Raw genomic sequence first — 26,605 nt, 5'->3', positions numbered from 1 at the left:
TGTTATACCACTGTAGAATCCGCGCTAACTTTTAAAGCTACTTGCCAAACTGGAGTAGTAAAGTATTTTTTTCAGGACGATCAGTTGAAGTAGTGCGAAAATTAATTTTGAAAACTTGGTACGGTATAAAATGACATTTTCCTTAAAGTTGGAGTGATCAGCACAGAGTTTAGGATCATAGGTTACATAAAACACTATTCGGGATGATGTAAGAGAAAAAAATTGGCAAAAAGTAAATATTTGTAACAACAGGAATGAAAAAACTGTCACATGGTGTGCATTTTCTGGAATAAAAAAAAAAATATCCATAACTTCAAAAATACATGACTTATTTTTTTTTTAATTTTTCTGATAACTGGTGTGGCATTACCTATGAGAAAATTTCGACTTGACGTCGAATTTTGGGAAACCCTGTATATATATATATTAAATACTAGACACGGGAAAGTTTTAGTTATGATTTCAAAGTTTTTGATAAATATTATGATATGATAGCCAGAAGATGCAGTTTCTTTGAAAAGACTTACTTAAAGGACCTAATAAAACCCTATCTAGCACCAACACTTTCAAAACTTATTTAAAGTAACTTTCATTACACAAATAATATTCCATTGACAATGACACTCAAATATATTAAAACTGTCAATACAAACTAAAACAAGCTGACTCTCTGTTAAAGTTTCAAAATAACACAAAAATCATTCAAAATCCAAACTCCACAATTATAAAACGATTTAAACTAACAAGACTGACTTATCATGATGTTGTATCAGCAGGAAGCCGGTATCAGGTAGAGCTGCAGGGTCAGAGGCCAACGCGAGTAGATCTACTTCGCATTCATCTTCAGCCCAACAAGCACCTCCGCGTAATAAGAGGGACACGTCCATCTCTTGCACCTCGCGTGCTGTTGCTACTGCCAGGAGGCCACCTCCTACCTGTGTAAATAATGCATTGATAATAAAAATATTCTTATATATTTATGGTCCAAATTACAGCCTGATAAACAAAAAGTATTGGGAGACATAAAGACAACGTGTCAATCAGAATATTATGTATCTTAATAGAAATAGTTATAGTATATTGCATATTGCATATGGGTTGTCTAACAAATTTCAGTCCATATGATTATTTAAAAATAAAAAAAATAATTTCACCGGTTTGATTATTAGACAAATTCTATACCAATGGAAAGTCTGAAGCCTATAGAAGATGCAAACGTTGGGTGGCCTATTATTTTCTTCGGTTGGGACCTCTCAGTCGCACATATTCACTCGCAGCAATAATTCACTTTTCAAAATTCGACAACCGGAATTCGGGACTGATTTTTCGCAGGCAACCCTATACCATCGTGTTCATAATGAAATAATATTTATTTTCATTTAATTTTAAGCTAATAATCAGACCGGTGGAAAATGCTTGTATTGATTTACCTGGTTTTACCTGGCTACCCGAGAGTTGTGACCGGAAAAGAATAGGCAACCCAACGTTTGCATATTCTATGGCATTCAGACTTTCGATTGGTATAGAATTTGTCTAATAATCAAACCGGTGAAATGTTAAAAAAAAATTTTTTTTATTTATTTTTTAATGATATCATGGACTGAAATTTGTTAGACAACCCATATGCAATATATTTATTGACATATTAAATTAAATAAAAATACGTTTCATCAAATAAACATCACGGTGAAGATCGTTTTATATCGGGATCCTATACTATTACAAACGTCAAATTTATAAGTAATAAAATTTAAAGTAGTTTAGTTCCACTATATGTTTTTTTTAAATATAACAGTTGTGTGGACACTCTCACTCACAATACGAAGATAAAACGGCGAGAGGGGGATTCTACACTGCCATCGGTGGAAACTAAATAAATTGTTACAGGCAATACAGTTCCTTTTATGTATGATGTCTTTTCATTCCACTAACCTTATTAAGACAAAACGCAGCAATGGAGTCCTGTTCCTTATGAATGATTCGCACAGGACTGTGAAGATCATCGTCCTGTTTCGTCACAGGCCTGTCTGTTAAGGGCGCTGTCTCGCCAGATATCGATTGAGTGCGTCTACGCGAGAACACAGCACGGATGAATACGTCCTGAAATTTTTTCAAAACATATATTTATGTATATGGTATTAATTGTGTATATAAGACCTCATGTCTTTCGCACTTTTTGTCCTTTAACGTAATAAAAAGTTTTATTAATAAATAACAATTTAAAAACATATATATACATAGTACCAAACCGAAAAGTTAGTTTCTATTTTTAAATTTGAATTTTCTTTATTAAACAGTTTTTGGTATAAAATTCAATACTTTTTATATTTATGTTTAACATACATGGCCGACTTTCAGCAATTAATATTAAACAACTATGTATTATATAACTGAGCCACCTTTAAAAAATTCGCATAAAACCTTTTGCTATCCATTAATCCTCTCTAATATATGGCGACACATTCCATTTAAAACAAATGAAATAAAAGATTTTTTAAATTATACAAAAGTAGGGACTCGAGGACAAACAAATAATAATTTGAAAAGCTATTTAAACTTGAACTTTTATATATAATACCTGAATTTGTTCCTGTCTAACGAGATAGCTCCACAGTCGACGTGCAGACGCCGAACTGTAGATGGACGAGTTGAAGGGCGTATTGTGCTTTTCCAGGAGACATCTGAAATATAACAAATATTATCCATTTCAAGTACATTAAAACATCAAAATATTTTTAAGCCTAATTCCGGAAAAGTGTTTGTTGGAAAGTTGAAGGGTTTAAAATTTCCAAAGTCCTTTTCAATTACCTAAGTTTGATCGAGAACAATTCTCAAAATCCTAGTTATTCTTTAAAAACAAACAATTGAGTTTTGATTTATAGAATTAAAAGTTGCTCAAGCAAATACATATATAAAATTGGAACAAAATTTTATGCGGCCAAAAGTTACCTGTATTTGTTTATAGGCGGTCCGCTAGTTGTTCGATCGGGGAAGCAACCCGGGATATAATCGACTGGGGACGGACGGGACTCTAAAGTTTCAGTCAATTGTTGCTGCCATTGCTCCACCCGGCGTAAAGCGGCATGGACTGTGGGACTGGTTGTCGCTAGTTCTATAAGCGAATGTTCATATCGTGTTATTTATGTAGGTTGTTATCTTAAAAATATTTCGATTGTAAAAGATCAAACAGGAGTTTATTATCTGTATCTATCTATATTTTCTATCTAGTGCAAATGGCTCCCAAAATTTAATAAAAAATTTAGCAAAAATAGAATATCGAAATGAAGGATGAAGCTGTGTCATGGACACGACCGTGTTATACGTGGATACGTTTATGTAACGGTAATTTTTTACGACAACTGATGATCGTAACTTCTTCGAGTTTTAATGTTATACACTAATTGCAAATCTCAATACCCACGCAATAAACGCGATGTATAACTGTTCTCGCTTATTGTAATTAAATTAAATTAAATTGTTTGATCCTTTAGCTATCTAGTGGTTTAATTTAATTTTGGGTGGAGGCTAGATTCGAAAATAAAACACCAAATTGATTTTGTTATAATTCATCAGTTTTGTAAAAAGTTTTTTAATTAATAAACTAATTTTATAATTGAAGTAAGTTAATCTCTTGTTGAATTTTTTTTGCACATGTATGTTTTTTTTATTTTAGGCAATGATCAAATACACACTAATTTAAAGTTAACACTGTATAATGCTTCCTATCTTATTTTCTCCCAAATTAAATCTTATAAATTTATGTGTTTGTCTCTATTTACTGTAGCTTTTTCGTTTCATACAATTTCAAAGCAGTACGTCGCTAAGGAAATTTTCACTTCAAAAATACATTACCAGACATCTCGATGCCACACAGCTGTAGGAAACTTTGTAGTTTGCTTTGCGCGAGTCTCAGTACACCGACACGCATCACGTACCAAGAGTACGATTCTGGGTCTGAATGTTCGATGTTGCTTCGAGATTTCGTTGACCTATTGAAAAGAGCAATTATTGAAAATAATTGGATCCATCTTAGTTTACTAATATAAAGAATTTTCGAATGTTTAAAATAACTGAAGAATTGAGAAATAAATTGAGGTGATAGGGCAACGTTATAAATTTGATGCTAATTTTCAGAGCTATTGAATTTTTGTTAAGTTAAAGTTATGATATAATCTTATATTAAATAAGAAATCTTTTACCGTCGGGAGTATAAGTTTCTTAAATTCACTTGGATTTATAAGATCCAAAAGTCGTTTACTTTATTGTAAAGGTCATTTGTTTATATAGATCAGAATCAAAAAAAATTGTGTTTTTGCTTTCCCAAAAAAACCTGTAACGTTAAAAACCTTACTTAGGGGCGGAAGTGTCAAAGATGTCGTCTTCTGCTTCACTCTCACTCTCATGCTCGTCTTCTACTCCTGATTCTGCTGAATCGTAGTCATTGTTATCTGGATCTTGTTCGGGTGACGGCTGTGAATATAAAGAATATGAAGAATACCCCAAATCGACCAAACTGATCTGATGTGAGTTCATAGCCAAATTCGACTATCAGACTTACAAAAGTCAGTAAAAAGTTTCAATTAATTTTTGTTAAAAACCAAATTTTTCTGTCTTAACTTGCAGGAAACATTAAAAAATATCAGTCTTAAAAAAGCTCTCAATTGACAAATTATTGATTGTTTATTTATTTGAAAAGTAACACAAGCTTGATAAAGGCAAAACATTAGGTAGTTCTTTGATGTTCAAGGAAACATTAAGTTATTTTCAGAAAAAAGTCTTAGTCTGGAATGTATAGAAAAATCCAAAACATTTTTGACGAATTCCGAATCTCTAATGGCTTTAGAAACAATTCGTATGACTCAAAACTGGGCGATTAAAAAGAGCAAAGAGTTCCTTGACTTGCGAACTGGCAATCATTAGGTTCATTTTAACTTTTTCTGTTCATAAGTGTACTTGGTTACCTACATGAATAAAGTTATTTTGAGTTTGAATAATATTTACCTTCGTAAGTAAATAGGTGAGAATACTGCATTGTGGTGACACAAACTGTTCTCTGTACGTGGGCCTTCCTTCTTGTATATTAGTGTGGGGCGCGGTAGGCCCCAGACCTAGGAGGCGCATATGCAATAACGCCCGTTTCTCCCGAAGTGACGACCAGACAGAAGTACCTTCTGTTCGTTCTATTATCTTTGGCTGTAAATAATAATTATTTTTAGAGGAAAATGGTAAGTGCTATTAAAATATACTATCCCATTATAAGCAAGTCTTAAATGTTTAGTTGTGTCTTTTTCAAGTTGAAAACAAAATACAATAATGTAATGTAAAGTGTATTTGAATTAACATGATATAATTGTTCATTAAAGTCCATGTATTGCGGCTGCTTTATAAACCTGATTTATTAAGACTGTTATTGAAAAATTGTTTTATGTTAATATTAGTTTAGCCAACCATATCACAGTTAACATACTGTATTTAACGATTAATTATTTTATAATAATTAATTATAAGAAGCGTTGGCCTAAGGGCTTTAGCGCGCGGTCCTTGAGGTCGTAGGTTCGATACCCGGCACCAATGGACTTTCTTTCTATGTGCGCATTTTAACATACGAACGGTGAAGGAAAACATCGTGACGAAACCTGCTTACCGTACGAGAGTCAGGCACAGGAGGCTGATCATCTAATTGCCGATTAGATTAACAAAAAAAAAACATGAACCAGAAGTCTCAGGTCCAGACCAAAACCATAAAGAATAAAATAAATAAAAACATAACATTTACATCTTATATTAACTAGCATTTGGATAGAAAATTTAATCGAAATGGTCGAGTCCAATAAAGTAGGAGATGTACCTTGGTCAACTGGATGCTTTAAATAAAAGGGGAATTTTTTTTCACTCTACATTTACCACTCACGTATAAAAAAATAATGAATATATGCTAAATGGTATTAGTATTACATGCTATGCTTTGATAATTATAAAAAGAAAGTGCCTACATCTGGCTATACTATTGTGGCGTACCTCCGAGGATTTTGGTAATCGCCTAAAACTAACTAAAAAACCCTGGATGAGCAAAATAGCAAAGCCTTGGTTCGTATGATAAAAATTAATGAAGATTTAATATTATTATAATTTATACAATAAAATAATTGGTATAACAAACCAATACATAAATTTGATAGTCTAGACATGAACAACTCACTTGTGGCGGAGCTGGTGCAGTTGTAAGCAGTCTTCTTACACCACCACCAAATAGCCTTGAGTGTATTTTCGTCTCCATATTAAGTGCAGATAATCTATATAAGAGATGGGCATCTCTAGCAGCTAACGCCCAACCCAATAAAGCGAGGTATACAGCGCAGAAGGCTTCCGCGAGTAACACAGGAAGGCGAGGCGCGTCTTCCTCTTCCGCTGCCCGTAATGCCAATCCACGGAGGGCTGATACACCTGAAAGATTTCCCTTAGTAAATTAAATTGAAATTTTTTTTACACATAAATTTTTGCCGACAACGCAATTGCGACTCCTCTGACAATGCCCCGTTATGTAAAACACTATTTAAGAGCTGCAAAATAGTTTTTCTATAAATAGGAAATAAAAGAAGACGATATAAATAAACTGACACAGTCAGGCATTCGTTTTTATAAAACGAATGCCTGAGAAAAATTCACTTAGCGGAACAACTATTCAACAAAGCGGAAATCAACGTCATTTTCATACAAATTCGTGCGGCTTTAGTGAATCAGGTGTATCGCTACGTGATTTCGTCTCAGGTCTCAATTATTTAATTGAAACTGATAATACTGATCAACGCGTTGAAAGCATTCAAAGATCTTTTACTCGACACCCGTACCATAAGCGACTGAGACATTTAATATGATATCACTGTACGATCGGAGATCTTTAGCCGGTGTTACGTTCTTGTATATTTTTTTTAAATAATCAAATACAGAGTATTGAACTCTTACAGGATATAAAATTTGTAGTCCCTTACTCATTCCCTAGGTCTAAAATCAGGAAATTTTTCCAAATTCCTTCTGCAAAAACATACCGAGAAGTTCAGGGACCTTGTATATTTTTTTTAACATTTAGGTAAACATAAATCATACATTTTAGATATACCGAAGACTACTATGTATGATGTGGTTGACTTTAATTAATAAATCAATAAATATATTAAGTTTTCAAAGCATATTACACTTGTTATATTGTCTCGTATTTACAGAACTAAAAGTACAGACAGGGATAAAACGAATTAATACATCGGTGATAATCCTAACGATAATCTTCAATTAGCTGAAGGTCAATTGTGTAAAAATAAATTGTATTTTATTGAAATCGTATCAATAAGATTACCAGGCCATTTATTGGATAGAGTAGTGACAGCTAACTCTTCAGTCGAGTAGCGTCTTGATCTCACAAGAAGATTCGCAGTTCCCGGTGTTTCAGCAATAATTCTGTGAATGATAAGAAATATTTATATTCACGAAGAACAAGAGAAATACGTGAAATATATTAGGTTTCATATTCATTTGCATCTACCACCATATGGTTTATCCGAAATAGTACTATGTTCAAAACAAATTTCTATATGCGCAGATTCGAACTTTACCGATAGCGACTTGATAAAAAAAATATAGCAATAAAAATGTTGGATTGTATTCAGTTTTCCCTTGAACATTGACTAACTCACAGGGCTCACGTTATTGCTCCAAATTTAAATTGCTGAAGGTGCCCGATAAAAAAAACAGCTCACATATAACAATATGAGTAGTTTTTAAACAATACTTGAGATTTGAATATGGCAGTCTCAATCATTTCTTGCTTCCTCTCAATGTGGCGAAGCTTTCTTCAAGCTATTCATTATCGTGGTGAGCCTGCCCGATCAGTTTGGAGAAAATCCCACCACCATGAACCTCTAATCCTACCCGTAGGGCTCCGTCTTGAGTTTAAGTTTGAAATTAGGTGTCTTGGTGCAGACATCTAGAGCTTATTTATAAATTCACTATGTATGTGTTAGGATACATATGTACGGGGGCCGTTCAAGTTACGTATTACGTAAGCAGATTTATTGCAATTTATCCCCCCCCCCCCTTCCCTTCCTCTTGTCAGCAAAAGTAATGAAAGCTCCCAAAATAATAGTACAGAAACATTTCGTTTTCTAGCATAGACAATGTGTGAGTAATATTTGTTAAAATGTAAATAAGGATGTTAACATAATCACAAAGATTAACGCAATACTTGAACCCCTATTTAGTTATCTAGTGCAGCTTATTAATACATACACGACATATACTATACAGATATGACATTCCTTAAATATAAACTGTCTGACAAGCTGTACACGGGTCTAGCTTTGAATTAAATAAAGTTTACTCACCCCTCATGATGCTGTGGATGCTTCAAGCTAAATGTGTCAGAATCGCACAAGCTCTGATATATGCAGGCAGAGAGAGCTACTGCCAATTCTCTTAAAGTGTGAAGTATTCGGGTCGCGGACCCTCCTGGTACACCCAACTCCCCGATGGTGCCCAACATGTCGTGAGCTACCGCCTGAACAAGTGTTTGTTATGAAATTTCATGCGTCTTAAATGCGTTTTCCCAATTATTAACAAAACGTATGCATTTAGCTCAAGCGCTCGTTTATCTCTTTCTGTCAAATTGTGGTTATACTATATAATAAATTTAAAAATCACAAAAATCCTGTGGCATGGGTTTAAATTTGGGTTACTTTGAATAAAGTTCTAACCGCCGCTAATTGACACGTAATATCCCGGGAGCTAGCAGTTGTGTTGCCGACATTTAAGTACGCTCATATGTTGTAGATAATGTAATATTAAAATATTATAAACAAAGGTGATTTTTCGTATACATTGCACGTAGAGTAAGTTTAGAAGACGATACAAAACCCTTTAAAAGCTTACCTGCAAATGTCTGACAGGATCCGCAACGACCGTGTTATTGGCGGCAACGGCAGCAGCCAGCAAAGGCAAGGTTGTAGGAAATGGCAACGGCGACAGCAATTGTTGGTGTTGCTTATCCTGTCCCAGTTCTTGAAGTAATAGGACTAACTCCATACGAACAGAGGCCAAGCCACCGCCACCCGCACCGTGGAGGGAACAGTATGACAGAAGTGTGCGCAGGAGTGTTTCATTGGCTAAAAATACCATATTAAATTTAAGAATTAACAAAAGAAAATTTTATTTTCAAAAATAAATAGCCTTTTATAACGGGGTCAATGTTTCAGAACACCTCAGAGAGTTGCATTATACTGTTTCAATAATATTTACCACCTTTGAAGGCAGGATCAGTAATAATTTTCGTTCGTTACCTTTGAGCCACTTCTTCCGTCGAACTGCTCTTTGTACTTTAGCTTCAAAGTCTGCCTTCTCCCGTACCAATAGCTGGTGTAATGTAGGTTTATCCGGTAAAGGAGCTTGTTCTGCGTCTGCGCACAGAAGTTCGCCCGCTGGGGGCGTGGCCACGTATCCGCAAAGGCGACGAAGCGCTTCAACTTCACGTTCCAGCCAAATGTATAGTTGGTAGCGGAGATGACCACCTATAAGATCACATTCGTGCTCATTAGACATACATTCAATCATATTTTTAACATATAATACTACACAACTGATCATACTCTCTCGCTGAGCTGCTAATCTGTCAAACTTAATACAGAAAAATGGCTTGACAGCTCTTGAGTTTGATTGAGTATGGACATTTGCACATTTCCTAAGCACTTTGGTTTATGATTACTAAACAAAACATTCTTAGATGCAGAAACGAAGCTTAGCGGTTTAGCTGCCGCACGTAAATATTTTTTTTGGAATTTGACAAATGGGATATAAGCGAAGCGAAGTAGCGATATTGGAGAATGGTGGTAGGGCTGAAATCGGCAGTAGTTGACCATAAAATTAGGATACACTTTGGATTTGCCTGCACACGAGGCCACTTCCCCGATATTAGTTCTGATTTTAGGGCCATGTGTAGACGCTTTTAGTTTGAGTTTTGTCTGACTCCACCCTTAGAATACATACCATCCACTTCAAATCCAGTAGCGAGCGTGCTAAGTTCTTCCATAAGTATTTTGAGACAAGCTACGAATTTCAACTGCTGTGCCATAATATCCACCACAGGCGGTTCATCTTTCTCTTTCTCGGATGTTTCATTAATAGGTTCTTCTTCTGTTTTACCAGCCTTCATCTCTAGAGGCGGAGTTGATGTTCCAGATGCTTCAGATCTGCAATTAATTGATATTTGTTATTGCCACAGAAAGGAGGAAACAATAAATATTGTTTATCTGTTAGTAACCAAATCTTTTATGAAGCGGAAAATCTTGTAAGAACTATTGTTATAATTTTTTTTACATACAATTAAAAAAAAATCTTTTAGAAATACAATACGCATTAGTCTCCGAAATCTTTAGAAATCAACATAACTTTAAAATAAAATGGACATTACAAGCAGATGCAAGCCCTTACTTATTATCATCATTATCCCAACTAAGAACTAGTTCTTCATCCTTCGTAGAACTAACGGGAGCTCCCCAATCTAACTCGAGCTCATCAGTCTTGGGTGAAGTGACTGGAGCACTCCAATCTACTGATGATGCACCCCAATCCACTGTAGTCTCCTCTTCTATAATAAGGGATGTAATGTGATGTGTAATGGGAGTTTCACAGGAGCATGACATGGATTAAAGAATTATATACGCACTCATAAAATAATGTACCGAATAAGACGGAATCTTAAATTTATATAAATACAAAAAAATATACAAGAACCAAGACATTAAAAGTGAGCCAAATCTTGGGAATAATCAATATCATAACAATTATATTTATGAAGTCGTTTTATAATATAAGAACAAACTCAAAAATTCTAAAACTTCGAAAGAGTCTATTAATTCATAATAATATAACAATTTTCTATAATCGAACAAATCCTCTGTGAATAAAATCTTCATTTGGTTAAAGCGAAAAGCTAGTGTTAGACTCGGAGATATATATTGAGATCGAAAACTATTTAAAGTTAAAAAAAAATATCTTTAAAAAAACATACTTTTAGTATTATCTTCGCTCAACTGTCCTGTATGAATAACAGCATGATCAACTACAGGCACAGCTGCCTTCGGTTTATCATCTCTTATACGCGATGGTAGCTTCGAAAGAACTTCTAAAGCTAGCGCAGGGCATCCTGCCTTGAAATGCCCATGGGCCGTTTGGAAGTACAAACGGCGTTCCAGACGAGTGATTCCTTCATCTGATTCTTGGTTTAGTAAAGCCAGTGTCGCACCCTAAAATTATAGTCGCCAGTTAACAATACTTTATCTTATTTAAATAAGACTTTAAGAACAGTCTGTGTTTGTTTTTATTTCTGAAAAACTTGAAACAATTATTATTGGATATTAATAATGAATACCACAACTGGACACTACATGATGCATTCTACACATGCATGAGTTACTTAAAACATTCAACATGCCCAATACTGATATCAGGGCAATCGTTCGACCCTGAAAGGCGTGTGTTCAAATCACGTGCACCAATGAATTTTTAAACATCGTAACGAGTACCAGAAATGGTTAAGGCGTTTGTCAGGCACAAAAGGCACCTACTATGCATGTAAAAAAGCAACCGTAACTTATGTAATGTTAGTGAAGTTACATATACATTTTAGTTAATAATTTAAAAGTGCTTAACAAATGTTAACAATTATTTAACTTACTTAGACTTGTAAATAAATAACCAATAAAGTTTTAAATGTTAGTTTCGGTAGTAATTAATGAGCTCTTTAGTTTTTCATACATTCATAAATAATAATATAATATTCTGGTTTGCGAGAATGTACAACATAAAAAATTAATGGTCAACCTCACTTATAATTGTTATAGGTAACTAACTAAACTATATTTTTCTAATCTAAAATTGATAGTACGCACCTGACTTGGCATATTATGCCGTTTCAATCTGGGATGTGTACGTAAGTATACATAGAAGTTGAACACGCTCGGTTGTGGCTCGTTATTATCTGTGGCAGCGTGTAACCGTCCGGCTGGACTCAAAAGTGTGTCTAACGCCTCTCCATGTCGCTTTAGTTCCCACAACGCCATGGAACGGATGAATGGATCTGCGTGAGCGCGTTCTAAGTCCACGTCACCGTTTTCTGAGTCACCGCTAAATTCAAAATACCGTTAATATATTGTAAACTTCAAACAGATTTATAACAAATTGAATTATAAAAAATATAAGACGTTTTAATTTATTGTTTTAAAATAGTACACGGTAACATTTCGTTACGTTTAATAAAAATACATATATTAGGAAGTTCAAAGCGTGGAATATTTTTTGTGAAATGAGCTTATTAAAATACTAACTAGAAATAATTCTGGACAAATAACGAAAATATTTAGCAACACAGGTCCGGTTTAATGATTTTTAAAATACAAACCCCAATATTTCATCCATTATTAACTTCTTCAAACTGGGCGGTAGAGTAGTTTCAGATTCATACAATCTCGCTATCACCATGGCCAATTGTAAATCTCCCAAACGAGTTATCAGCACCTATAACAAATAGTTCACTGGTTACAATAGCATCCTGCATTAATTTTTCTGGACTAAAAACATATTCTGGAGTCAAACTCAGTAAAGTTAAACTGGTAAAGTTTTTAGGCTTTAAATCAATTCTAGCATTGTGATAGGAAGATAGAGCTATAGTATAACTATAAGAGTTCTTCTATAAAGAAGAAGGATTGAGTTGCTATTGAAAATTAATGATTGAACACAAAACAGAACTTACCATGCGAAAATTTAAAATCATATTTATAAACAGTCATATTCAGGGATTGCGATAATAACCGCGCTTTTAATAATTGAATTCTCATATATGATAAATCATACGTACCTTGGGTACGTATAATTTTCGTACCGTACTGGTAGGTTGCGTCTAATTCCCATATCATTTACACACGTGTATATCTTATTAATTACATAAAAGGGTTGGATTTGTTTTAACATATTTGATATCATAATTAAATAAAATAAATAATTTACCTCTAAAGCGTCCTTTAAAGCACCGCCAAGAAGGAAAAAGGCAGCAGCGTGCTCAAATCTCTGTCTTCCCAATAAGACGAAAGCGTTTTTCAGGGCTGCCTTCCGCCAACGATCTTCCGAGAAGTCATTCGCGAAAAACTGAAATAATTCCAACGGAACGTTTTCATTATAATATATACACATGTTATCGGTACGTATCTCCAGAAGTCCGATAAGAACTATGTACCAATAAAATTTATCACAAACTAAAAAAAATATCACTATGAAGGAACACGCCTTGTGTTCATAAAATATTGAAGCAACAAAATCTATATAAGTAACTCACCGCAGTCATTTTATCATGATGGTTAGATCTGAACAGGCCCCATAGCAGAGTTTTCTTTTTCATAGCCAAGTAATACAAGGCGGCATCCATCGGATCCTGCTTAGCCATATAAGCGGCACGGGCTAACTTCTCCACACAAGTACGGAGGAGATCGCCACGCACCCACCACCCGACACCTACGAATTTAATAATATGTCATAAATGGAAACTATTTTCTATTCATTATATACAATTCGAAAGAGCACTTATTTATAAGAATTTATCATAAAGGGTAGAACTTTTCAACACAGAGAGGGAAGAATTTTTTTGTAACACTAATCTAAATTTTGGATAGTTAATTTGTTTAACAGATACAACAAATAAATTAGTGTACAATTAAAATAAGTTTAGATTTCTTTGTTTTTCGTTTATTTAATTTTCCATGTTTGTCAGAACTTTGTTCCTGAAAATAATCGTTTTAGCGATATATAGGTTATCGTGTAGCATAGGTAATTGTTTCGGGTGCGAACCTGTTTTATTTCCAAATAGAAGTGAATTGAAGTTATTGTTTCTTTAAAATTTTTGTTGGAATTTAATTTGCTGTTACTGCGCGGATGCTGTTAAAGTAGTGCACTCTGTAGAGCTCCTATAATTGGCACGACGACCAAATAAATATGGAAACTGAAATAATAAAATATAAACGATGAATTTTCTGACCTAATTCTCTCATAGTACTCCATTTAGCTTGTCCTTTGGTGTAACCTGGTACTAAAGCCAGCAACTGTTCGTGTGACTCTGAATGGAACGCCCAAACAAGATTGCAGGTGCCAACACCAGTTCTTTGTAGGGAGGCTCGTTGGGCCAGCGGCAGACATCGGAGAAGATATCCGTAGTGCTTCATTGCTAACAGGAACCGAAGTCCGCAGTCATCGAGGGAATCTTTTAAAAAATATGTCACAAAATCAAATCAAATCACAAAATTTGTGTACAATGTGAATGAAGCGAGTTCCGAAACCCATCATGTGCATGATTTAAAGTTTTGTTTTTACATTAGAGTATTTTTTGTACTTCAATATTAAAAATTGATTAATATTGTGATTAAAATTGGACCCCATAGATTTATTTATTAGAGCTAATGGTCCATTATGGTCGATGCTTAAGTTGACTAGAGATTTACCCACCAGGCATGACTTCCTGTCCACCACCTTGAGCGACATCCACTCTAGTATTGGTTGTCAATCGTTCTGTGAAATCTGCATCGCAAGTGGATACAGTATCAGCCAACGCAAGAAGATGCATCTGGTCCAGCGAACTTAGACCCGGCAAATGAGTGTGGGTTAACAGACGCGAGAGGATACGACCTGAAAATAAATTTGTTTGGAACAGAGATTTTTTGGAGATGCAAAAATACATTTTAATTAGATTTTATCTTATACTCTATATAACTCTGGTATCTTTTATGAACAATACCTTTGTTATTCTTCCTTTATATTAAATATTTATTATAATGATCAATAAATCTTAGAACTTATAGTCTAGAATTTAGTATGAATTTGTACTTTGTTATATTTTTTGTATAAATAGGTAAAACTGTGCTGTATGTTTATGTTTGAATGTGTATTCCGTTTTTGGCTTTTGTGTATAATGTAATTGTTTGAATATTGTTTAATGAGTAAATGTAGGAATACTGTAATAAAATAAAATAAAATACAATCTCAGCCATGGTATATTGCATTTGTTATGTAAATAAATTTAACAATAACAGTCTTGTTGTGAGCGCGTGAACGTTCTGTCACCATAGAGGTTTTTTGGTCTTGCGTTATAGCTCGGGTCTTTGCAAAAAGTGCTCGACTACAAGACATTTATTTGCTTTCTCTGTTACAGTATTTTAGTGTTTAAAAATTCCCCTTACTTCATTTTATATAAACCGAGGACATTTTTCGAGACAACATGTTTGAAAATTCGGATATATAAACTAACGTCATAAAGACTGAACGCGCTTTTTTTAGAACTTAAGGGGAAAATATTTTGAGGAATAGAGAGAGAAGAAGAAAACCATGGGGAAGTGTTAATGTGAATATAATTTTAACATCTATGCAATAAATTTAACAATCATTTTCACCTTTTATCATGTAAGTTTAATATAAATCATCTAAAAAATGCTAATAAAATACTGTTTTTAGTATTTTATTAGCATTTTATATCTATATTATTATATTATCTTATATAAAGTACCTTGTCGTGGCCCGAAATGTGATAACGGTTGCCGTTCCGGCATTGAAGGCCTCCTATCTACGACATCTTCGTCTTCTAAGAGTAAAGCGTCTAAATCTTCCTCCACCTCCATTGTTCCATCGAATAGTTCATTGTAGTCCTGAAATGGTTTAAGGTTCACAAATAATTTTAAAAGGTCGACAACGCACTCGCGAGACCTCTGGCATTGTGTGTCGGTATCGGGAATGTCCATGGGCGGTGTCACTTAACATCAGATGAGCCTCCTGCTCATTTTCACTTTCTATAAAAAAAGGTCTCATCCTCATATATTTAGTTATCTAGTGAAGCTTGCTCACATACAGTACATATACTATATAGACACTCCAAAAATTAATTACATATAAACCAATCTATTATGTTGCATATTATCCGTCGAGCAAAATTATTGGAACGATTTAAAGACAACATGACAAGACTTTATACTAGAAATATGAATATACGTATAAAAGTAAAAATATTTCAGACATTACACTATCGAAGTAGAATTTTTGGGATTACCTTCGCTTCCTGAATGGTAGACGGATGGTGTGCAGATTCCTTGTCAGCAACAAGCAATGTCCACAGCGGTAAAGGCGGGACCGATGTTAATTCAGCATAATCTAGCTGCACGTCTTCTGTTATCTAGTTATAAAATATAATTGGGACAAATTTATATTTAGGTATATTAACAGTATTACTAACTCTACGCAACCCTTATGAACAATTTTCTGTTATAAAGAATTTTTCATAAAATGCAAAAAAAACGTGAAAGATTCATAATGATATGAAAGTACAGGTGCTTAAAGGATTGTGCTAAAATTGAACGATGCTTGAATCGAATTGAAATAAGATCCGGAATAATAAGTTTGATAACAGAATTAATTTAATATATCGAAAATATGAGGAACATCGTACAAAAAGCTATTATAACCCATATTGCTCTTTTATTCATAAAAGTACTATATGATTGTCGCAATAAAGTAGTTAAATCAGAGAGTTAATTCAATCTCTAGACAGTTAATTCAATGTCGATATTCAATCAAGTCGCTAGCATTTTGATATAAATAAAGCAGCGTCAAAAACGTTTAACTATCTGTATGACCGAAAGCCAGCGTGTTGATTAACAATCTAAAACAAGACTCCGCCATGATTACTTATTTCATTTGTTGTTGTTATTTCAGTGTGATCGTGAAGAACTGAGAGTTGGAAATTCCGTGTTTTGCTTTATTAAGGTTAGGTTAGTCTTGTTGCCTAGGAACGTTTAGGAAACTCGTTAAACGTTTCGTTCAATAACTTGTCTGACGGAACTTTAGCGACTTGATTGAATATAGATTTTTAATTAACAGCCTAGAGATTCAATTAACTCTCTGATCTAACTACTTTACTGCAACATACACACTATGATATAAATTTAACTTAAAGTACACATATGTGCACCTAATTTAAAGATATATCGTTTACGAACAATACGGAGTGTTTCATGCCTAATCTGAATTTCCCAATATCCCGGATCTATGTTACCTGTGCGACGCCGTCAAGAGGCGATGCAGCGCCCGCAGCAAACGAAACGGACAGCGTACGCGAACGCGACCAGCCACGCTGCAACAACGTGCAACATGCATAAGCCGGGCTAAGTGGTGCCACATAACCTATGTACATTGTACAGGTTTTTTTGTACAAACCTACTCTTTAAAATGGCAATTAGTTTATTTATGTTGGTCAGAAAAATGTTTGATCTATGGAGTGCTATTGTGGGTGGATCATATCTATAATGGTATATGATTTAAGTTACTGATCTTTTTAGCTTCAAAATGTTGTGCTATCGTGCTTAATTCTTCTTTTAAGACATAAGCTTGGTGACGTATTACTTCATAATGAATTATCATGCAATGCAGGTATTCTTGGGGTATTTTAATACAAAGAAACCTAACTACTTGTTATAAAGAAGAATCTCTTTCCAATAAATGAGATAATTGAACAAATTTAATATTTGAGTATTTAGCTATATATCGGATACTCTTAAGGACAGTGGTGAGTATGACTTCCGTAAATCAAAAACGTATTGGTCATAAGGAACTCATAGTTCGAACTAGGTCTGAAATGTGAAACTTACAGCCTTTGAAATTGAACATTTTAAACGATCGAACATCTATACAAACTACAACGGAATCACAGTGACATATACAATTAAATAGTTTACATATAATAAATACCTGTCGAGATATACTATCCTCATCGCCCTGGGAGCTTCTACTGGTGTATGTTCCGCCGATACATCTGCAAGAAATTAGTTATTTTTAACCGGCTTAAAGACCGAAGGAAAGCATAGCTTCTCCGACCCTATTTGGGCGATCAATTCCGAAAGACTGCAAACATTTAATTAACTTGACCAATCAATAGATATATCACTATTTAACACTTTGTAGTCCCTTTTAGAGTCTATTAAATAAAAAAAGAATTTTAATAAGATCGAAGAATAGCCATTGAATATTCCTACCTTACTAAATGAGCCAATATAGCTTTCACCCATCGAATCTTGCCACTGTTAAGCAATTCCATTAACTGTTTTGGGTGGTATTGCGGTAGAACCGGGCAAGCCATTTGCGATGCCTCAAATAGACCAAAGTCAGGCATGTAGTTTAATAATGGCTGAAAATAAACAGTAAAAAGTAGTTTTTTAAATTGTTTTTTTTATTTAGGCCTGTATATAGAGTATATTTATTTTATTTATTAACACTTCGTTACACTACAGAAAATAAAAAAATAAACATAATTAAATCAAAAGGAGGGCAACTGGCAGCCTTATCGCTTTCGAGCGATCTCTTCCAGGCAACAACTGTGAGTAAAGAAAAAAATAAATAAAAATGTATTAAATTACATAAGATATGCAAGTAGTGCAAAAATACATGTTATACACAGTTATTAAGACAAAAACTAAACAGGAACAACAAAAAAAAAACAAACTAAGCTAAAAAGATGATATTAATAAAACAATTTAAAATATAAGTACAAAGAATTATCGTTTTTTTTTATCGAGATTTAGATGGTGCATTATCACCATAATCACACATTCAAGCATTTTCTGTACCTGCGGTTGATCCGGTTGTGTTTTGTTTTTACGCCTTGCGTCTCTCTCCAATAATTGTAAGTTGATAGAGGACACACGTTGCAAGTGTGGCGCCGAGACGCGTAAATCAGAGTCCCTCAAAGCGCGGGATTCTCCGCCTTCTTCGACTTCCTGTTTAATTTAATTAATCCAGTTATAAAAGTATATTTAAATAACTGCTACGTCATAACATAAGAATTATTTATATATCAAAGAAGCCTCTAACATATGGATGAAATTTATACCATTTCACTTTAATTTCCTTTCTTAATGACCAAAAGCAGTGTTGGCCTAGTGGCTTTAACGTGTCATACCGTTCGATCTCCGGATATGCATCAATATACTTTCTTTCTATGTGTGCATTTAACATTCGCACGAACGGTGAAGGAAAACATCGTGTGTGAAGCACAGGAGACGGATCACCTATTTGCATATTAGATTAACAAATCATCATGAAAAAAATTTAACAAAATACCTAAATCTGAGGTGCAGAACTAAGACGTTTGTAGCGCCATTTATTTTTAACTTATGACCAATAACCGAATATCAATGTTCAAACCTCAAATAGTAAGAATGGATTTTCGAAATGCGTCTGTCTACCTATAATTTTATTATAAACCATTCTTTCAAATTCTATTAAATTGTTATCCACGCAGAAGTCTCGTGATTAATAAAAAGTAAAGTGGCCAGTTCCTTGCTTTTCTCGTCCGTCTAAGTAATTGATACCTTGCATTAAATATAAGTTTTAGTGATAAGAAATTTCTTATCACTTTACTATCACAAACTTATCTACAATATTTATTTTTAAACTTCGACTTTTTGACCAATTCTATAAAATATCTGCTAAGCAATACCTGTCCGTTCTGCAGTCCAGACGTGATCTGAGGATTCTCTGGTTTCCATTGTGAATATACATGCATCTCCGAGTCCATACCCACAACCAATATACCATCTCTGACCCACGATATCTGCATAGGCAACGGCGGTAGACCATCAGCAGTCTTCAATTCTATACGACGCAATTGCATCCACCTTATCTCTTCGACGAATAATGGCGCCGCTAGAGACGAGGCTTTGCGAAGTATCGGACGATTGTTGTTAATAGATTCCTTCATTGCCTAAAGGATGTTTAGATATTTTGAATCAGTAGACCGCACTTACGTCCTACTGTTACTGTCCACCGGAGCGGAATGAGGCAGAGGGGCGGAAAAACTAAGTAATATTAACCAATATTATTGCACTAAATTTCCGCTCATCTTTAGTGGACCTTTTAGTGGAAAAAATCATACAAAATCGGTAAGCGGAGTGAGACGCACGTGCGGGCGTACACCTGTGGGTTGCTTATTCGATGACATGTCACCCGCCGCCCAAAGGTCGAAATGACTCGTCGCATTGGCCTAGCTCCGCATATTGAAAAACATAGTTTGCCACCATTACACCACTTGCCGCTCCGCTCCGGTGGACAGGCAACCTAATTCATCGGTTTAGTTTTTGTTGAATGTATTTTATTTTAGTATTGTCTTTTGTTAAAATAGCACATTTAAATAAAACATTTTATTACCGGATTAAAGCTATGTATAAACTTATAATAATTATTATTTCCCGACGTTTCGCGTGTTTAACAGCGTGCGTACACGGTGACTGTTATGTAAAATAATTAGAAGTTTATAACAATACATAGCTTCAATCTGGTAAAAAAGTGTTTTCTTTAAATGTATTTTATTTTATTCCCGCTAATTAGTGATATCTGACAATACTAATTAAAAACCACATACAAAACTAATGGTAGACTATGTGTACGTTTGTGTGTGTGTCAATATCAGTTATATATCAATAGTAATTAAATTGTCCAGTTCTATTCAACTTATATAATTAATTTCAGTTTATTTTCTTTTCCTTCAAAATATAAACAATTGTCTCTAAATTAATGTGAGTAATTCATAACATATATTACTTTATACTGCCTGTAAATGAATTTTTAAGACCCTCAAACCGTTTAATATATCTCGGCGAAGAGAAAACGTCGTAGGATTTGATTGATGGCTGATTTTGAAAACAGTGGTACGAAAAAATTCTTGTTGGCACCGCCACGAAAGTCCTTTGTGATACCTTCATACCTTTATATTTGCCTGGGCGAGGTCACTCGAGACAGGCGTAAACAGCAAAACCCTGGAACCGACAGCCACTGTCAATATATGAGAACCATCCTCCTTAGAAACCCAGTCGAGCTGCACCAAATGCTTCTGTGTGAGTGGACAAGTGTTGCCATTCTCCATAATGCTCTTGCGCAGCGATTGTAAAGTACTGAATGACGGGACGGCGAGAAGACCCGCAGATTTTCCCGTGTCAGCCTCGCCATTACGGTTATTACGGCTTTCGTCCGATGATAGCGTTTGTAGGACCTAAGTACAATAACACCGTTAAAGAAAATGGTAACACACAAAAAAAATATTACTTTTCTTTTATAGAACAAGGAGCAAACGCTCAGGAGGGCAGGAGGGTCAACTGATGTTAAGTGATACAGCCACCCATTGACACTCTCAATGCCAGAGGGTTCGCAAGAGCGTTGGTGGCCTTTTCCTCAATTGATTATGCTTATTTCACTGTGTAACATTCACAAGTAACACGAGAACTTAAGAAGGCGCACCGCTAACCAGATCCATGTAACTTCCAGAAGCCATAATAGGATTAAAAAATAATAATAATAGCAAATAATTAACACATCAAGGTTTCTACGACTCGGCGAAAGGTCTCTATGGAGTTGCTGAAAGTGTCCAGCGAGTTATTTTTCATGACAGTTTGTGATGTGGGTTTGTTTTATTCATATATTCATATATATGCTAAAGTTCAAATATTTATAAGCCCATCTATATAAACTGTAAGATATATTCAAATAAAAAAAATCTAACACAATTGATCTAAATTACATGACTTAATTCCGCTTTATTAATAATAGATTAATTTTAGAGCTTGCACCAACCTGATTAATCCTCTGTTTCTTCTGCATAAATGTTGTATCATGCAAGTACGAGAGATCTATCTGGGTATCAGTACAGACTCCAACCCGTGGTAAGCTGACATTTCGCAATGGTATCGTATCTTCTAACAACCACTCCGCGCCACCGGTACTCTCACATTCGTATACGCAAACGCATAAGTTCACGAAACGTGCGTCTGGGTTGTTCAAATTCGTTGTGGACAGGCCTTTAGGTCTCGTAAAGGAACGTCCGCATTTGTACGCGCACGCAATTCGGCCCGAGTACGCTGCGCTTATATGTAAGGGTTGACCTAAAAGAGTGTATAATTGTGAATTTACAGATAAACAGTTCTTCTTTGAATATGAAACAGAACAACCAATTTACCTGGTATATCAATAGTAGATTCTTGGTCTTTATTCATCATTTCCCATTCCTTCCACGAATATTCAAAATCATCATCTTTTTTAGTCACGTCACACTTCCAAAATCTGGTGACACAAACAGAAATATATACTTTCTGGTTCGAAGGACCAATTTTTTTTTTGCAAAATACCATGCCCATACTAGATGCATTATTTGTAAATTGTACCAACAAGCACCAGTAATCAATAAACAGGCTTAAGTCATGCATTATTTTGGAACTATATACAAAACATCTCTACACAAACACACAAGTGGACGTGTATTACCTGAGTGTACTGTCAGAGCAGGCAGTTGCTAGTATATACGGGGCAAGGCAGGCGGGATAAATGGAAGCTGAGCTAAGATGGCCAGCTGCTGGTGTCGCGTGTATCACATCTACGCCTTCTGGGAGTGATAACGGGCATTCACAGACCTGCAGAACAATAATTTGTTAAACATAGCTTGTTCCATTTAGTTTGCTATGTTTATTATATTATTGATACCACCGCACATGGACACTCTGAATTCGAGAGGACTAACGTGTGCGTTGCCGGCCTTTTAAGAAAAACTATATAAGATCGCTTTTTCGGAAAAATGTGTACTAGCAATTATATTACTTATTTATTAAAACTTCGATACATTACAATATTAAAAAAATTAACATAATTAAATCAAAAGGAGGGCAACTGGCGGCCTTATCGCTTTCGAGCGATCTCTTCCAGTCAACCACTGTGAGTAAAGAAAAAAAAAGAATTATATTATATTAATTAGACTTTGAGTCAATTTTAATACAAAATAATAAACGATGATGAAAAACATGTCTAACAATTGAAAAATACCTTTTTCGTAGAAATAGATAGATGTGAGTGAATTTGATGTGCGGGTGCAGCTTGGTCGATATCTACTGACACGGAATTCTTTCGGGACTCGCCTTCATCTTCTTGCACCAAAGCACTATCAGGAACGTACATCATACTATTCGTCATGTCATCTAAAAATAATGTTGATGTTTTATTAAAGTATATCTTCCTCGGGGAAGATGGACACCATAAGAGAATAAATAATAAAAATTCAGTTGCCCTAAACATTACAAAAAACTGTAATATAGTTGGACTGAAAAAATTACCGTTACAAGGTAATAATCAAGAATTTTTTTTTCATTTTTTTTTGTAGAGAATGTTAAGGATTTAAGGGAAGAAAAACCCAGAAAACAGGACATTTCTAGCTGCATACATATTTTATTTCGTGATATGTCATGAAATACTTTTATTTACCATTAATATCACCCTGCGAAGACACAGTTAGCCTCCACATATGTACAGTAGAGCCACCGTCTGTTCTCTCAAGAACAACGATGTAGAAGGGCTCATTAAAAACTGCGGCTTTCCGCAAATCCACTATTGCCTCCATTCCAGCTTCCGTTATCGTATTCACGTCACCTTCCACACCAGAATCTGAACTTTCTGTATCACTTGATGTCCTTTCTCCTATTTGAACGAATGCAAGTATTTAAAAAAAATATTAAAATTTGGATTTTTTTAAATCTACAGAAATTATTTTTTTTACTTGAAGAGATTATTTTTTTGTTATTGTTATAATGTTTAGCTAAAAGCTAGGCTATAAAGGTAATAAATAATAAGAAGTAGATAGGAAAGTTTTCCCACGACATTCGGAACCTTTTAATATGATTTTGGTGCTAGAAAACAGATAAAAACGTCTTCGTTACGCTACATAATATATTTAGGTGGATGAATTTTATATATATATTGACTATATACAAAAAAATATTTACCTGTAATTAGCTGTTCTTGAAAGACGTGTAATAATTGTGTATTATGCCAATCGTGTGTTGCATCAGCGATTGCGTGTAATTGTATTATTGCTCCTGGCCTTGCCGTAGATTGCTGGGAGACTATCTTGAATCTATCGTGAAGAGGAACTCCCCCTTCCTCGATAGTTGATTCTGATGATATCGACATTGTATCGTGCTGAAAAATGATGAGAAATTATAATGTTGGCCTAAAGATTTGGTACGTAATACAGTTGCTCAAAAAGTGGCGTATTGCAGGCACCTATAACGTTTGGGATGTGGGCTTTCTTGTGGCTTACACACTCGTGCTTTTTCTTTAAGTTTTCCGCACTCGTGCGTTCTCTTTCCCAGCTGTCAAAACAATGTGGGGCACACGGGGAGGAGACTCATCTGACGTTAAGTACCGGCACCCACACTGTAAGAAGAATCGCTACCCAGCTACCCAGAATCGATATGCATTTCGATAAATTTAATTTTTGAAATAAAATTAATATACTTAAAAACTAATTACCATTACATCTTTATGGCGGCGTTCAGACGAAGCTATTTCGGCTAACAGAGTACGAGCATCGATAACGGCTTGGAACAAACGCAGACTCTCTCCGTCACTCGCCACGAAACATGCAGATGGAGAATTCGAAAGATTTCCTAGTGTAGTGCTGGAAATAAGTATAATCTTGACACCCATACAACTTTCTCGATACAAAAATCCTCACGGGAGGTGTGTGTTGCGATATTGCGGGCTACTCGATTGTGAGGAAGTTGCATGGATCTGGTTAGCGCTGCGCATTTTTAAGTTATATGACTTGACGCACGTGTATACCATTTTTTATAAAATATTTTCATAAGTATTTGTTTGTCCTCATTATAACATGTGATATTTGAGAGAATAATTAAAATAAAATTCTAAACGAAACCGATTTACGTTCCTCCGGAAATCAAAACCTCCAGAAATTAAATAATAAAAATCCACAAAATGAAACTTGGAAGTAATATTCAGAAATACTGCAATAAGTGTTATCAATATCTAAGTTGCCGAATGTGCTATAGACCTGGACTGCATCTCACTTATTTTGGTAAATTGATAAATATTATACAAAACTATAAAAAAGGTCATCAAATTTCTATCAAACCAAAGATAACAATTGTCGTTGGTTTATGTGAGAACACAGATATAAATGATATGTTTTGGAGACCAAAACAAATTTATAACAAAGAAAGAGGACAATTCAATTCATTCAGATTAACTTTTTTCTTCTTTATGTGAGCCATAAATTCTAGAAACTCACCTCGGGAGCAACGTAGGCAGCCAGGCAACATTACTAAATGCGGACAAATGGGGTGAATTAACACGCGCCAATTCAGACACACCACCAGACTTGCCTAACGGTCCCACGCATTCCACGCGCCACATTATTAGTTCTGAACAAAGACCACCCGCTGCAAATTGATCGTCCGTCGGAGCTACGTCTCGCGCTTCATCTGTGGATTTTTTTTAATATTTCACCATCACCTTCAACTTAGCGATCTTGGTGAGGTAAGTAAATTACATCGGCCAAGATCAAGGCACTTCTTCTTCACTTCTGACAATAAAAAAGAGAAGTTAGAACAATAGAACATAGAGTTTGAAAGAGAGAAAAGTGTTATTATTTTAGGGATACCCATGATATTTATATTTGTTACAGCAGAGCCTAATTTGATAGGTGAACAGGTAGATTTTTACTGTCAGGATATTTTTTTTGAATCTTGCCAACGCTCGGCACATTGATACATTGGTACAAAAAAAGGGTACGTGTACTAATGTGCACACGAAAGAAAGGAAACTTCTTTATGAACTAATTTTTCGAAAAATTGATCTCCTTTATCCAACTTTACAGAAATTGCTTAAATAAAGTTAATACAATTATTTCATTTTACCTTATTACTACTAAGATTATTACAGAATTTCATGAATTGTAATACAATTATTACTATTATTGTTATCGTTATTATATATTTTTGTTATTAATGGCTTCGAATCTTTTCGAATCAACCATGGTAGGGACAAGAAAAATATGGCGCGTAACGGAAAAATGTGACGCGTAACCGAATAATTTGACGGTAAAAAATTCCAACGCCGATAAAGAAGTTTCACTTCAATTAAATACAATATTTATTGTGTGACAAGCATTTATAAGCAAACATAACATACACGAAGAAATAAATAATAAATTATTAAAACTAAAGAAAAAGGAAAATCATTTCAAAGTGTAAGGGAGCAAGTATGGATATCCAGCTCTAGCTTGTTTATCAGAATGCTCAATCTGGATAGCTGTGACTTTTAGCCAAATCGCGTTCTTCTGAGAGGAGGGACAAATGGGATTGGTATTAGATGCAATCAGGTGCAAAACAAACAAAACACCTAACGGCTAAAGTTTTCAAGGTACAAAAGTTTTACTACACTTTAGCGATTTCAAATATCGTCTACAAAATCTGTAATATATCGTCTTCTGTTTTACGTCTACTTTTTCTGAGGATGATGTAGTTGGTTTTTATAACTTACCAGATATGTTGTGGTGACTCGTAGTGAGCAACAAAGGTAATACTGGATGGCACGTGATGTCATTCACTCTGAACCTGTGACCTGATGCTCTTGAAGCGTGACCGATTGACAGTACCTAAAATTAAAATAATATTGATAAAACTTACAAGTCATTAAAATTTTA

The 26,605-nt window shown here is 34.8% G+C and overlaps 1 protein-coding gene across 14 annotated transcripts in view; it reads right to left on the bottom strand.

Annotated features, from left to right (window-relative positions):
* The window catches only part of LOC123706679 (dmX-like protein 2), a 50,755-nt gene that overhangs the window by 6,408 nt on the left and 17,742 nt on the right, over nt 1-26,605 (bottom strand). For 6 of the 14 annotated variants that reach the window (XM_045656005.1, XM_045656001.1, XM_045656009.1 and 3 more), the window contains 38 exons: nt 26,443-26,557; nt 25,190-25,382; nt 24,412-24,559; nt 23,883-24,078; nt 23,365-23,577; nt 22,930-23,081; nt 22,378-22,523; nt 22,073-22,176; nt 21,691-21,998; nt 20,828-21,112; nt 19,565-19,828; nt 18,693-18,842; nt 18,102-18,253; nt 17,818-17,881; nt 17,126-17,203; nt 16,124-16,246; nt 15,587-15,725; nt 14,533-14,712; nt 14,069-14,290; nt 13,373-13,548; nt 13,048-13,185; nt 12,443-12,558; nt 11,934-12,168; nt 11,054-11,288; nt 10,474-10,630; nt 10,030-10,232; nt 9,327-9,554; nt 8,920-9,152; nt 8,376-8,548; nt 7,352-7,452; nt 6,200-6,444; nt 5,002-5,193; nt 4,352-4,470; nt 3,853-3,989; nt 2,950-3,112; nt 2,579-2,681; nt 1,933-2,100; nt 754-935 (listed from right to left, as the gene is read on the bottom strand). In XM_045656005.1, the coding sequence (XP_045511961.1) occupies nt 754-935; nt 1,933-2,100; nt 2,579-2,681; nt 2,950-3,112; nt 3,853-3,989; nt 4,352-4,470; nt 5,002-5,193; nt 6,200-6,444; nt 7,352-7,452; nt 8,376-8,548; nt 8,920-9,152; nt 9,327-9,554; nt 10,030-10,232; nt 10,474-10,630; nt 11,054-11,288; nt 11,934-12,168; nt 12,443-12,558; nt 13,048-13,185; nt 13,373-13,548; nt 14,069-14,290; nt 14,533-14,712; nt 15,587-15,725; nt 16,124-16,246; nt 17,126-17,203; nt 17,818-17,881; nt 18,102-18,253; nt 18,693-18,842; nt 19,565-19,828; nt 20,828-21,112; nt 21,691-21,998; nt 22,073-22,176; nt 22,378-22,523; nt 22,930-23,081; nt 23,365-23,577; nt 23,883-24,078; nt 24,412-24,559; nt 25,190-25,382; nt 26,443-26,557 (6,536 nt within the window). Of the gene's footprint in view, nt 1-744; nt 936-1,932; nt 2,101-2,578; nt 2,682-2,949; nt 3,113-3,852; nt 3,990-4,351; nt 4,471-5,001; nt 5,194-6,199; nt 6,445-7,351; nt 7,453-8,375; nt 8,549-8,919; nt 9,153-9,326; nt 9,555-10,029; nt 10,233-10,473; nt 10,631-11,053; nt 11,289-11,933; nt 12,169-12,442; nt 12,559-13,047; nt 13,186-13,372; nt 13,549-14,068; nt 14,291-14,532; nt 14,713-15,586; nt 15,726-16,123; nt 16,247-17,125; nt 17,204-17,817; nt 17,882-18,101; nt 18,254-18,692; nt 18,843-19,564; nt 19,829-20,827; nt 21,113-21,690; nt 21,999-22,072; nt 22,177-22,377; nt 22,524-22,929; nt 23,082-23,364; nt 23,578-23,882; nt 24,079-24,411; nt 24,560-25,189; nt 25,383-26,442; nt 26,558-26,605 lie in introns of all 14 variants that reach the window. The other 8 variants (XM_045656004.1, XM_045655999.1, XM_045656008.1 and 5 more) reach the window with 3 other exon arrangements.

Source organism: Pieris brassicae, chromosome 3 (assembly GCF_905147105.1).
Source record: "Pieris brassicae chromosome 3, ilPieBrab1.1, whole genome shotgun sequence".
Taxonomy (NCBI): Eukaryota; Metazoa; Arthropoda; class Insecta; order Lepidoptera; family Pieridae; genus Pieris; species Pieris brassicae.
This window is presented reverse-complemented; position numbering and strand designations above follow the sequence as displayed.